This window comes from Ambystoma mexicanum, chromosome 9 (assembly GCF_040938575.1).
Source record: "Ambystoma mexicanum isolate Mex_15411 chromosome 9, UKY_AmexF1_1, whole genome shotgun sequence".
NCBI classification, from domain to species: Eukaryota; Metazoa; Chordata; class Amphibia; order Caudata; family Ambystomatidae; genus Ambystoma; species Ambystoma mexicanum.
The window spans coordinates 1,544,916,239-1,544,930,351 of NC_090931.1; the positions used below are offsets into that span (position 1 = coordinate 1,544,916,239).

The 14,113-nt window shown below is 47.1% G+C and overlaps 1 protein-coding gene across 2 annotated transcripts in view; it reads right to left on the reverse strand.

Moving 5' to 3' along the window:
- LOC138489491 (zinc finger protein 2-like) overlaps positions 1-14,113 on the reverse strand; it is a 284,440-nt gene that overhangs the window by 39,904 nt on the left and 230,423 nt on the right. The window contains exon 6 of one of the 2 annotated variants that reach the window (XM_069617232.1): positions 12,550-12,624. The exons of the other annotated variant lie outside the window; for it this stretch is intronic. Within the exon in view, the coding sequence (XP_069473333.1) occupies positions 12,550-12,624 (75 nt within the window). The remainder of the gene's footprint in view (positions 1-12,549; positions 12,625-14,113) is intronic. 2 annotated transcript variants of the gene reach the window in all.

The following is a 14,113-nucleotide window of genomic DNA, read 5'->3' on the forward strand; positions in this document are numbered from 1 at the left end:
ACTCTCTTTTGAAGAGCTTTTTGGAAAGGAAGGACTGGGTCTTTCTGATGTCCTTCATCAATAATATTAGTTAAGTCGTCCTGGTCATATCTTGGAGACACTGACTTCCACCCCATAAAATCTATCACTCTTCCCATAAGGTTCCTATACCCCGGTTCAGCATGATCAGTGGGATCAGATCTTTCAAATTCTACCTCAGGGGAGGTATCTAGGCCACTGGCTGATTGTAGGCAGTCATAAAGGTCTGTCATTTCTGAATTAGGATCTACTAGTTCCTCAGGGACTTCTCTTGTCCCAAATGGAACACCAGCTGATGTAATCTCTTCATCAGAGGTTTGTTCCTCAAAAATAGCAGACATAGATTTAAAAAATTCCTGTCTGGGCTGAGGGTGGACATTTGTTTCTGGTAAAGGTGGAATAGACCTAGTTTTAGCCATAGTTGTCATCTTGGGAACCGGTATAAAAGATATCCCCGACAAAGGCGTCGAAGGCGGTGACAGAATCAACAATGGCTTCGATATGCTCGAAGGAATCCCTGAGGTCATCGAGGAGGGCTTCGATGTCGAGTAAGGCTTCGACGCCGAGGCCGAAGGTATCAACGCCATTTTTGGCTTTGACGGAGTCGTCGAAGGACGCGTCGAGTCGATAGCTGACTTCGACGATGAGGACGCCATTTTGTCTTCTGGCAACCTCGATTCATGCCCCAAAGGTTTTTGTATAGTCTCATGAGGCGCTGGAGAATCATCATCCGAGGATGCCCTCGACTTTTTGTCGGATTTATTGTGAGACGTTTTAGATTTCCCTCTGTCATTTTTAGAGTGGAAAGGGGCATGCTCTTCAAGCAACTTTTTTGAGGGGGTCAGGCTGCCTTCTCAAAAATGTTTAACATTGAAGCCCTAAAGGCCTCCCATTTTTTGGGGGAATCATGTTTAGAAGGACAACCAATTAACCTTCTGTCGGGCGAGGAAGAAGAAGAGGATGAAGATCTATGACGTTGCTTTTTTGATTTTTTTCGATGAAGAGGACCTCTACTTTTCGACCTCGATCGCGACTCATGACAAGATTGTTTTCTCGATTCGCCCGAGTCTTTTAGTCTTTTTGCAGACTTGAAAGACTTTTCCCCCACCGCTAGCTTACCTTGGGGTTCCTTAAGAGCCTTGTTCGACATCGAATGACACGACCCGCACTCGTCGACTCAGTGATCAGGACTAAGGCACCAAAGTCAGTTGTGGTGAGGATCCGTAATGGACATCTTTCTTCCCCATTTCAGACACTTTTTAAAACCCATTTTGGGTGTTGTCGGAGTTGAGGAAGAAGACATTTCTCGATGAGAAAACTGACGCGCCGTTTTGATACACAAAGCAGAAGTTCGGAAAAACAGAACTGAACCAACGGGTGCGGCTTGAGCCCTTTATACGACGGATGACGTCGACGCTCGACAGCGGCCTTTGAGCGACCAAGCTACACGGCCTCGAGCACAGCGCCCTCTTTGCGAATTTTTTTTCCGAAAGAAGCAGTAAGCTGGCGAATATATCTAAGATGAGGAATACGTGGGAGGACACAATCCATTCGAAGAGGGTGCACAAAGGAGTGCTTCAGGGGGGAAGGGAAGACTCTAGTGATGGTGAAGGAATGGTTGCAGAAGTCAGCCAAAGCAGGAGCCAAGGTGTCAATGTGGTCCTTGATGGTTTTAGAGGAACAGGGGAGTAACCTGTTTTGACAAGACTTTCATAGATCGGACTTGTCTAGATGGAAAGGCAGAGAAGGGGGAGGAGAGGTGGCCGCAGAAGGGCCAGAGGAAGAGAGGGGAGTAGAGGGAGGAGTAGGAGTGGAAGAGAGAGAGGACAGGATGTCCTGAGTTTTAGAGATTAAATGAGAAGCCATGGCCGTGCAGAGGACCTGGGAGGGGACAGGAGAGGTAGAGACTGCAGCAGGATTGGCTAGCTCCTTGCAGATTTTAAAGAGTTCAGCCGAGTTGTTGGATTCCGCAGAGACAGAGGCTTGGATGAGGGCTCTCTTCTTGGTGCGGTCAGAGAGCCGGTATTGCCTTTGGAGCAGGCAGCGGCCAGTTTGTCAATGGGTGTATCAGAAGCACGCCATTTCCTCTCAGCCACCCTGCACTTGCTTTTAAGGGTGACGAGGTCTGAGTCGTACCAGGAGTTGCACTTAGCTTTGGGCTTCAAGTGGATCCTTATGACAGGGGCAAGAACATCAAGAATATCAGATATAGCAGAGTGGAGCATAGAAAGGGCTGTGTCAGGGTGTGAGTCAGCCGAAGGAGGAGGGGGGGTAAGAAAGTGGCAGAAAAAGCCTCAACTGACACATGCTTCATGGGCCGAGAAGGTAGGTGGCAGTGCTGGAGTTGGCTTGGCTGAGGATTGGAGAGAGTGAGCTGTTAGGAAAGGAGAAAGTAATCACTCCAGGAGAGAGGAGTGGTGGGAGGTGTTAGGGAGAATTCTCTGTAAAGGCTAATTACCCAAACCTAGTGAGTCCCCCAGCAGCTTTGCTGGATTTTTGCGGTTTATTTTTTTCTCCTGCTGAGTGAGACTCTTTTACTCCCACTCTCAGGCATGATTTGAGTGTGTTCCTTTGATTTAGATGTGTTTAATGGGCTATGGTGTCTTTTACTCCATAGGGTTTCATTTGTTTTTGGTATGTGTGTTACACAGCACCCTCAGTGCAGTAACACAGGGGTGTCATAGTGACTCCCCAACATAGACTCCATACCCTGGGACTGACTACTGTCTCCCAGGGCATGTAAAGTCACCATACACCATTGACTTTACTAGTCTCAAATTCTGAACAGAACCAGTACAAACCATCATATTGTGGGCGTACTGGTCGGGGCAATTCGATTGCCCCGGGGTCCGTTAGTCGAGGGGGCACATCTCCGTCCCCCCTGATCGAGTTTTGGTTGGTGGCAGTGGATACTACTTTTTATATTCAACCGCGAATATATCTCTATGGGATTTTCCCATTGTTCGAGGCTACCAACTTTAATTATTTAATTCTTATAGCCTCGAACATACCGCCGGTTTATTTATTTAATAATAATTCACCGGTTGGTATTTTTCACCAGAACTCTGTTCTAAAATGGCGTTTGTGTTCGCTTCTGTGACTCCAACCCAAGTTGAGCCCTTTATTCCACTTTTTGGCGGGCTTCTCCACAGAAGCCCTCCAAAGTGGTGCCACTCCCACACACACCATGGGTTAGCAGGATGTATGGGAGGGGGGTTTAGGCACCCTGGACTGAGTTGCCTTGGCAACTCAATTCGCACTCTAGTGATTGGCCCAGGTGGTGAGCCGGACGGCTCACCACTTAGCATGTTTGAGTGACAGCTAGGCTGAGTGAATGGGGGTTTTCTGCATAAAAGCAGGGCCTTTGGGGACTGGAACTTCAGAAGTCGCCACAGGACCAAAGAATCCGACGAGGGAGAAGCTGAGCCGACCCGCAACGACGACACCACCGGCGGAGCCCTGCTGAACCGTCTCACCACTTTTCCCAACGACAGAGGAGATCTCCAGTCCGGAGAGTCTTCTTCCTTCGACTGGTGGGGATAACCAGTCTGCTTCCTTTTTCGCCTTCCTGGAGCATCTCGTGGCCGCCTTGCCTGTGCCAAGCACCCCGGCAACCGGGATACCACGTTTTCACCACTACCGGGAATTGAAAGGGTAGTACCTTTGTACCGGAGAACTCCGCGGCTGGTTTCTTCCCTGGCAGTGCAACGACCTTCAGCTTTCCTCCACGACGAGATCTTCTCTTCCTTTGGATGAAGCCGCGACTTGCACCCGCTGCCAGGAACAACTGCCCCCGCTGGAGGATCCTCTCCACTTAAACTACTGTGTTCCGCCTGGCTTCCCTTGCAACCGACTGCACGGGGTACATTTAATACTCGGCTTTCGAACCTAGGTTAGCCTGGTACACTTTAGCTAACTTTTCCTGAACTGATCCTGTCCTTTTCTGAACTATCTTCAAAGACTTATGGGCATAACCCCACTGTGTGACCTTGGACACTTGCGCCTGTCTCTCTCTAAGAGTGGGCCTGGCAATTGAACTTCCTTGCTATCCAGTAGACCCTGCCTATACTTGACTTACTGTGGTTCTTTTGAAAAGTATTAAGATTGCTTGCTTCATAAATTCTGTCTTTTCCCTCCCTTTTTCTATAAGTATTTAGAGTGCCATCTTAGGTTAAGCGCTCACCTCTGTCTGAAAATAAGTGGTGTTTCTCACTAAGACTTGTCTGAATACTGAATCAGGGTGTATATATATAATAGTAACAGTGTGCTGAATTTACTTACTTTCTACTGCTAGTGTGATTTTGAAGCGTGCCTTTTTAAAATAAATAAGTATATACTTTCACATCAAAACTCTGGTCAGTGTTTGCTTGTGCTACTGTAACTCTGTGCCTATTGTGTATACTTTATATACTGCCTAACTCTTCTTGAGGGAAGTCTCACTGCTCAGCCATAGCTACCAAGTGAATCTGTGTGGTGCAGACTACTACCAAGTGGGTTTACTGCTAATACCTGTAGTCCTAAATCTTTTGCAGTGGTCCCTAAGGGAACTGCACAGGTTTCTGCCTAACACTGGTGTACAGCGGTGGGATTTGTATTGAGTATACATTTTAGAGTGCTTATAGATACGTTAGTGCAACTAACCACAAAGCTTAGCACTGAAAAAGTAATTTTCTAACATGTCAACTATGGAAAGTTATAGTCAAGAGTCCTTTGCTACAAAAACTGCTGATTATTTAAGAGTTCTCTGTAAGCATAAGAATCTCCTGACTAAAGGCAAAAAATGGAGCTAATAGAAAGGTTGTTAGCTAACCAAAGTCTGGATGGTGGTTCAGAGGAACCTACCACTCCAGCAACTGTAGATAACAGTATTGAGATTGAAATTGATCAAAGTGTTGATAATCTTGAGGAAGAGTCAGAAGAGGAGGGTGAGGCTGCTGTGACTGTCCCCCCTAGGCCTCTGTCTGCTCTGCCAGCTGTACCTACTGGACCTTTGCCAGGTCCCACACTTAGTCCTCAATATCTTGAACTAGAGAAAATGAAACTGGAGTTAGAGTTCAAACGAATTAGTGCTCAAACAGAACAAAAGCATCAAGAACTAGGGCTACAAGAAATGGAGCTCAAGCATGAGCTAGAAATGAAGAAATTGTCTGTTGAGAATGCTTCTCTCTCTGGCTCCTCTAGAAGTTCCAGTCCTAAAAGACCCCGGATGCCTAAGGAATTGGTTGGTATGTATGAGCCTAAGTTGGATGTGTTGGATTGGTTGTCTCTGTTTGAATATAATCATGGGCTCCAGAACATCACAGGAAATGACTTACTCACCTGGTTGTTCTCTAGCCTTCTCCCTGATGCAACTGATGTGGTAATGGAAATGGGGGAGGAGGATAAGAAGGATTATGAATGTGTGAAACTAGCTTTAATAGCTAGATTTGGGAAGACCCCTTCCCAGTATCTTAAGAGGTTTAGAACCCTCAAAAAGCATGATGGTACCCCTTGGGCTACCTGGGTGAGTGAAGGGTTGAAAAACTTAGAGGGATGGATTAAGGGTTACAAAGTGAACACTTATGAAGGTATGAGGAATCTTGTAATGTTGGAGTCAATTTATGATGCCTGCTCTCCTGAGCTCAGACAACACTTGGCTGATTCAAAGGAATTAGATTCCAGAAGACTAGCTAAGGCCGCTGACTTGTGGGTTGCCAACAGGGCCACTCACAAGGATTCAGGGGTCACTCCGAAAAAGGATGAGGGGAAACAGCCTGAAAAGGACTCCAAAGAGAATTCTAATGCTGCAAATTCTAAAGAGGGCCCCAAACAAAACCATAAGGGTAAGCCACAAGGGAAACCGAATCAGGCTAGTGTACCTTCTGGTCCCAGACCAGAAGTAGGTCAGAAAAAGCCTCCATTCCAAAGAGCATTTGGATCATGCTATGTTTGTAAGGCTACTGACCATGTGAAAGGAGATCCCAGATGCAAAGGTAAACTTCCAGGGATCTAACTTGCCTCCTTAGCCTTCGCTCAGGAAGAGGAAGTCCAAATGGCAAGTGGAAACTTTCTACTACTGGCTGATGAACCCACTGGTGTCTCAGCCAGTGTTTCTTTAGTCTCTCTGGGGTTGTGGGAACAACAGAATTTAGATGTGTATAATTCTATCCCAGATAATACTAAAGAGTATTATAAGGACAGTGTCCAGGTGAATGGCCAGGAGACTCCTGCCATTAGGGACACTGGGGCCAGCATAACTGTGGTGGATGAATCATTTTTCAAGGCAGAGGATGTTGCTAAGGCACCCAAATGCCTCACCAAGTTAGCTGGAGGGCCTGTGCAGATGTGTCCCCAGTTACCCGTTCTCATCCAGTGTAATGCTATGGCTGTGAAGATACCTGTCAGTATACAATGTGAAGTACCAGGTAGGGTTCTGTTGGGTAATGGCCTGAAAGCTCTTGGAGTTGTGTCACACACCCCCAGACCTACTAGTAAAAGGTTACAGGAGCTCACTAAACCTGCAAGAGAGAAAACCCTGCGAGGTCTTTCTCGGGAGATGATGACAAATATCACTCCTACTCCGCTGGAGCAAACTACTGCAGTCTCTACCAGATCAGGAGCAAAGGGGCAACCCAAGTCTCCAAGAAAAAAGCCAGCAGCAAGCACTCCAGTGCTTCCAACAAGGACTTCCCCTGGGTTGTCCAAAGTTACACCTGTAACTCCACCTCCAGCTGAGGCTGAGAGGGAGGTACCACCCTATGTGGTTAAACTAGACTCTGAAGAAGAGCTAGTAGGAGGCCCTGAACTTATTGGAGATTTGGATCCAGCTGACGATCCTGAGCTGCAGTCTTTACTGGCAGAAGGTGGGCCCAGCAGATCAGCTTTCCGTAAGGGACAGAGGGAATGTCCAACACCGGAAGGTCTCCGCCACCAGGCAGCTTCTCAGGCTGATCGGCAAGAGCCTGGGAAGTACAGGTTGCACTGGGAAGATGGCCTCTTCTACAGTGAACCAACTGAGTATGAACCTGGAGACTACAAACGACTTGTACTGCCTCAAGAAAACAGACAACAGTTCTTGCACTTAGCCCATGAGATTCCTTTGGCTGGTCACTTGAGCTTCAAGAAGACCAAGGAAAGGCTCTCACTCTACTTCTATTGGCCAAAGATGGGGGCTGAAGTAGATAAGTTTTGCAAGAGCTGCCATACCTGCCAAACTTCTGGTAAGGTTGGCTCCAAGAATGTGGCACCTTTAGTGCCTCTCCCAGTCGTGGGAGTCCCATTTGAGAGGGTAGGGATTGACATTGTTGGTCCCTTTGATCCCCCAACCTCCTCAGGCAACAGGTTTATCCTTGTTGTAGTAGACCATGCTACTAGGTACCCTGAGGCAATTCATATGAGGACTTTTACAGCTCTGGCTGTGGCTAAGGCCCTCCTTGGTATTTTTACCAGGGTTGGGTTTCCTAAGGAAGTAATCTCCGACAGAGGATCAAATTTTATGTCCAACTACATGAAAGCCATGTGGAAAACCTGTGGAGTTACTTACAAGTTCTCAACCGCATACCACCCTCAGACAAATGGGTTGGTAGAAAGGTTCAACAGAACCATGAAGAGCATGATAGGTGCTTTAGAAGAACCCCTTAAAAGAAAGTGGGACCTTCTACTGCCATGCCTTCTCTTTGCTTATAGAGAAGTCCCTCAGGAGGGAGTAGGTTATTCTTCCTTTGAACTTCTCTATGGCCATCCAGTCAGAGGTCCTTTGGCCCTGATTCAGGAGGGATTGGAAGGTGCTCCTCCCCTCAAGCTAGTCAGAGTGACTGACTATGTAATAGGTCTCCGGAGGAGAATGTCACACATGATGGCAGAAGCAAGTGATAACCTGAAAGCTGGACAAGCTTTGGTCAAGCATTGGCATGATCAAAAGGCTAACATGGTTGAGTTTACTCAAGACCAGCTAGTTCTAGTTATGCTTCCAACAAGGCAGAGGGCCTTGCAAGACAAATGGATGGGACCCTTCAAGGTTCTGGGAACACTTGGAGAGGTCAACTATCTGGTGGATCTGGGCAGACCCAGGGAAGCTCCTAGAGTCTTCCACACCAACCGATTAAAAGCGTATGTCTCCAGACCTGAAGTAGGAGCCTTGCTTCTAGCTTCAGCAGCAGAGGAAGAAGAGAGTGAATCTCTCCCTGATCTCCTCAGAGGCTTACCTTTGGACGAAAAGATTGAAGGAGTTAATCTCTCTTCAGATCTGACACCTGAGTAACAGGAGGAGTGCAAATCTATGTTGAATCAGTTTGCCCCTCTGTTCTCACTTTCACCAGGCTTGACCCCTTGGGGACAGCATGATATTCTCACTGGTGACTGTCTGCCAGTCAAAAGCAGAGGGTACAGAATGTCAGAACATGTCAGAACCCACATCAAAGGTGAGGTCAAGAAGATGCTTGATCTCGGGGTAATAGAGCCCTCTACTAGTCCATGGTCTAGCCCAGTTGTGTTAGTACCAAAGGCAGGATCCAAAGAATTAAGATTCTGTGTGGACTATAGAGCTCTTAATGCAGTCACTAAGACTGATGCCCACCCTTTGCCAAGGACAGATGAGTTGGTGGATAGGCTTGGCTCAGCCAAGTACCTCAGCACATTTGACCTTACGTCAGGCTATTGGTAAATAGCCCTGACAGACCATGCCAAGGAGAAAACTGTTTTTTCTACCCTGGTTGGCCTATACCAACTTAAGGTTATGCCTTTTGGGCTGAGAAAGGCACCTGCCACATTCCAAAGGATGGTAAACCAAGTTCTAGCTGGGATGGAGGACTTCTGCATGGCATACTTGGATGACATTGCAGTCTTCAGCCGCTCCTGGGAGGAACATGTGAACCACCTAGGACATGTGTTGCAGGCTCTTGAGCAGGCCAATCTGACCATAAAGGCTAGTAAATGCCAGATTGGACAGAGTAAAGTGGTCTACCTTGGGCATGAGGTAGGAGGTGGAGAAATAAGGCCTCTGCTCAGCAAAATTGAAGCTGTGCAGAATTGGACAACACCGACTACTCAAACCCAGGTGAGAGCTTTTTTAGGCCTCACTGGGTACTATAGGAATTTCATAGAGAACTATGGGACCATAGCTTCTCCACTGAATGTAATCTCCTCTCCAAAATTCCCTAAAAAGGTCAAATGGAATGAGGAATGCAATCAGGCATTTGAAAGCCTAAAGAAAGCTCTGTGCCAAGTACCAGTACTGAGAGCTCCTGACTACCACCAAACTTTCATTGTTCAAACTGATGCTTCCAATGTAGGTATAGGTGCAGTTCTTAGCCAACTGGATGAGAAGGGTAGGGAGCACCCCATTTGCTTCATCAGCCGTAAGCTGAAGGATCCTGAGACAAGGTGGGCAACAATTGAAAGAGAATGTTTTGCTATTGTGTGGGCACTGAAGAAGTATAGGCCATACTTGTATGGTTCTACTTTTGTCATTCAGACTGACCACCAACCCTTGCGATGGTTAATGCAAATGAAGGGAGAAAATCCAAAACTATTGAGATGGTCAATCTGCCTACAAGGGTTTGATTTCACCATTGAGCACAGATCAGGGTGTCACCACCGAAATGCTGATGGTCTCTCTAGGATGTATGTCATCGACTAGAGGTATGAGATTCATCCAGGAGTGGATTCAATCCTCCTGTCCCTTAGTCTGGGGGGGGGGGGCGAGTGTTAGGGAGAATACTCTGTAAAGGCTAATTTCCCAAACCTAGTGAGTCCCCCAGCAGCTTTGCTGGATTTTTGGGGTTTATTTTTTTCTCCTGCTGAGAGTGAGACTCTTTTACTCCCACTCTCAGGCATGATTTGAGTGTGTTCCTTTGACTTAGATGTGTTTTATGGGCTATGGGGTCTTTTACTCCATAGGGTTTCATGTGTTTTTGTGATGTGTGTTACCCAGCACCCTCAGTGCAGTAACACAGGGGTGTCATAGTGACTCCCCAACATAGACTCCATACCCTGGGACTGACTACTATCTCCCAGGGCATGTAAAGTCACCATTGACTTTACGAGTCTCAAATTCTGAACAGAACCAGTACAAACCATCATATTGTGGGCATACTGGTCGGGGCAATTTGATTGCCCCGGGGTCTGTTAGTCGAGGGGGCACGTCTCCGTCCCCCCTGATCGAGTTTTGGTTGGTGGCAGTGGATACTACTTTCTATATTCAACCGCGAATATATCTCTATGGGATTTTCCCATTGTTCGAGGCTACCAACTTTAATTATTTAATTTCTATAGCCTCGAACATACCGCCGGTTTATTTATTTAATAATAATTCACCGGTTGGTATTTTTTGCCAGAACTCGGTTCTAAAATGGCGTTTGTGTTCGCTTCTGTGACTCCAACCCAAGTTGAGCCCTTTGTTCCACATTTTGGCGGGCTTCTCCACAGAAGCCGTACAAAGTGGTGCCACTCTGTCTGGGTTAGCAGGATGTGTGGGAGGGGGGTTTAGGCACCCTGGACTGAGTTGCCTGGGCAACTCAAGTCGCACTCTAGTGATTGGCCCAAGTGGTGAGCCGGACGGCTCACCACTTAGCATGTTTGAGTGACAGCTAGGCTGAGTGAATGGGGGTTTGCTGCATAAAAGCAGGGCTTTGGGGACTGGAACTTGAGAAGTCGCCACAGGACCAAAGAATCCGACGAGGGAGAAGCTGAGCTGACCTGCAACGACAAGACCACCGGTGGAGCCCTGCTGAACCGTCTCACCACTTTTCCCAACGACAGAGGAGATCTCCAGTCCGGAGAGTCTTCTTCCTTCGACTGGTGGGGATAACCAGTCTGCTTCCTTTTTCGCCTTCCTTGAGCATCTCTTGGCCGCCTTGCCTGTGCCAAGCACCCTGGCAACCGGGACACCACGTTTTCACCACTACTGCGAATTGAAAGGGTAGTACCTTTGTACCGGAGAACTCTGCGGCTGGTTTCTTCCCTGGCAGTGCAACGACCTACAGATTTCCTCCACGGCGAGATCTTCTCTTCCTCTGGACGACGCCGCGACTTGCACCCGCTGCCAGGAACAACTGCCCCCGCTGGAGGATCCTCTCCACTTAAGCTACTGTGTTCCGCCTGGCTTCCCTTGCAACCGACTGCACGGGGTACATTTAATACTCGGCTTTCGAACCTAGGTTAGCCTCGGACACTTTAGCTAACTTTTCCTGAACTGATCCTGTCCTTTTCTGAACTATCTTCAAAGACTTATGGGCATAACCCCACTGTGTGACCTTGGACACTTGCGCCTGTCTCTCTCTAAGAGTGGGCCTGGCAATTGAACTTCCTTGCTATCCAGTAGACCCTGCCTATACTTGACTTACTGTGGTTCTTTTGAAAAGTATTAAGATTGCTTGCTTCATAAATTCTGTCTTTTCCCTCCCTTTTTCTATAAGTATTTAGAGTGCCATCTTAGGTTAAGCGCTCACCTCTGTCTGAAAATAAGTGGTGTTTCTCACTAAGACTTGTCTGAATACTGAATCAGGGTGTATATACATAATAGTAACAGTGTGCTGAATTTACTTACTTTCTACTGCTAGTGTGATTTTGAAGTGTGCCTTTTTAAAATAAATAAGTATATACTTTCACATCAAAGCTCTGATCAGTGTTTGCTTGTGCTACTGTATCTCTGTGCCTATTGTGTATACATTATATACTGCCTAACTCTTCTTGAGGGAATTCTGACTGCTCAGCCACAGCTACCAAGTGAATCTGTGTGGTGCAGACTACTACCAAGTGGGTTTAATGCTAATACCTGTAGTCCTAAATCTTTTGCAGTGGTCCCTAAGGGAACTGCACAGGTTTCTGCCTAACAGGAGGGATATAAAGGGGAAGGTATGTAGAGATCAGAGCATCCAGAGTGTGCTCTGCAGAGTGAGTCGGGCCAGAGGGGATAGAGAATGAGATAGTCGCAGAGGTTGCGAAAGAGTCCAGAGGAAGGACAGGAAGTATCCAGGTGGATGTTAAGTCTCCAAGAAGGAGGAGTTGAGTGGTTGAGACCAGGAGGGAAGAGGGGAGGTCCGCCCACTCGGAGAGTAAGGAGGAGATCTGACCAGGTGGCCGACAGATGGTAGCCACACTGAGGGAATAGCTAGGAGAGAGAGCCTGCAGACGAGGCATTCGAAAAAGGAGTAGGCCTGCGTAGGAATGAAAGAGGCAATAATCCACTCAGGGAAGATCAAGGCTACACCCCCTCCGGAACGATTGGACCTGGGCGTAGAGAGGATCTTGTAGCCGTCAGGGGGGAGAGTGTCAAAGCTAGTGACAGAGCTAGCCGTGAACCATGTCTCAGTGAGACTGAGAACGTCAAGTTCTTCGAGGAGGCGGCAGACGTCAGAGGAGTGTTTGACAGCTGAGCGAGAGTTGAGAGTGGCAATGAGGAGAAGGTTACTGTTCTTGAAAGACTTCCGGGTAGGGGTACAAATCCGAGGTATGCCCTGAGGAGGTGTAGAAGAAGCCAGAGGGGGGCAGAGGAGGAAGGAGGTACATTCAATGCAAGTACTGGAGGCTCCCAGGAGCATGTGTGACACTCACCCAACTCTTGGCCTGGACTCCTTCCTCCCACTTCCTCTCCAAGATGAGAAGCAAACACTGAACCTGAGGCTTCATCTTTCCTCAAAGAAACAACAAAGAACACGTTACAACGTCATGTGAAAATGCCCTTTAAAGCAACATGATCTTTCCAAAGCAATGCTCAGGTAATAGCAGTATTTAGTAAATATGCTTTATTCCGGTGACATTGAACAACAAAAGCCAAATTCAGAATAAAATATTACAGAATATATAAGAGTACAATCTTCATGCAAATGGCACAAGAACTACAGTGTATTCGCTGCATTTCCATGTCTTAATGTGTGTGGCCGACTGTATTATGCTGCACAAAAATACATATTCATTAAAAGTCTTCCTTAGACCTTGGGGAGGAGGTAGACAGTAAAACAGCAACATCCGTAAATAAGAGAATGTTAATACGTTCATTTCCTGTCAAAGGGGCGTCAGTTTGAGACCCCAATAAAGATCTTGCAATGACATCAATAACAAGTGTAAATAATTAAGGGGCCATTACGCATCCCTGTGTCGCCCCTTTTGTGACAGGGGTGCTTCGGTTTGTTCACCCCGCTGTCCCTGTCTAACTGTAGCTATATCAGAAGTGTAAAGTGCCTTGATGCAGGTCACTAACTGGAATGGAAGTCTAGACTCGTGCAAGATATCCCATAAAGGTTGCGTTCGACATTGTCGCCGGCAGCTTTTATGCCGATAAATGCCATGCAAAGGGGTATGGCCTTTTGACTGACATATTTTTGTACGATCAAGGATAATCGGCAGGCTTATTCAACCGTACCTATGACTCTACATGAGCCGGCTTGTGACTGGTGAAGACATTTTAAATCATCAATATATGAGAGTACGCGATTAGCAAGGATCTCAGGGTACGCTTTTCCCAAACCTTCTAAAAGTGCAATGGGCCTATGATTTCATGGGACTATACTGACCCCCTTCTAAAAATAGGAACTATCACAGCTGAACGCCATGTCATTGGCGGCTCTTGGTATTTGTTGACCAAGTTAAACAATTTTAATAAAACTGAGACTTGTGGCCTATTGGGGGACTATTGTCGGACTTGTGATCTATTGGGGGACCGGCAGGGTTTAGCCGACCCCTCATCAAAGGCCCATGTTTCAGCTAATTGACCCTTCTACTTGTTGTGTTACCAAGCAGAAGGGTACATTGGTGGGAAGAATTCGTCAGTGACTAGGTTCCAGGCGGACTCTTCCTCCGTGCCAAGAGGCTGCGTCCTTGGTGAGCCTAACAATGTGCCTCAGATCACACACTCTGGAATTGACCTTTGCTGTAGCAGGCTCTCATTGTGAGACACTGGTGGCCCAGAGTTCTAAAAGGGGGTGGGGCTTAAGAGGTACTTCATGGTTTCTTATCTCTGTAATTGAACCCCTGGGCAGGGCAGGACAGGGATTGACCTAGGGAACTGTTACGACGGTAAAAGACCCCCAACAACAACATAGGCTCCTTACTGAAACACAGAACAGGATCAACTGACAAACTTGGAATACTCAAAGCAGTGTAATCACTTACAGCCTCT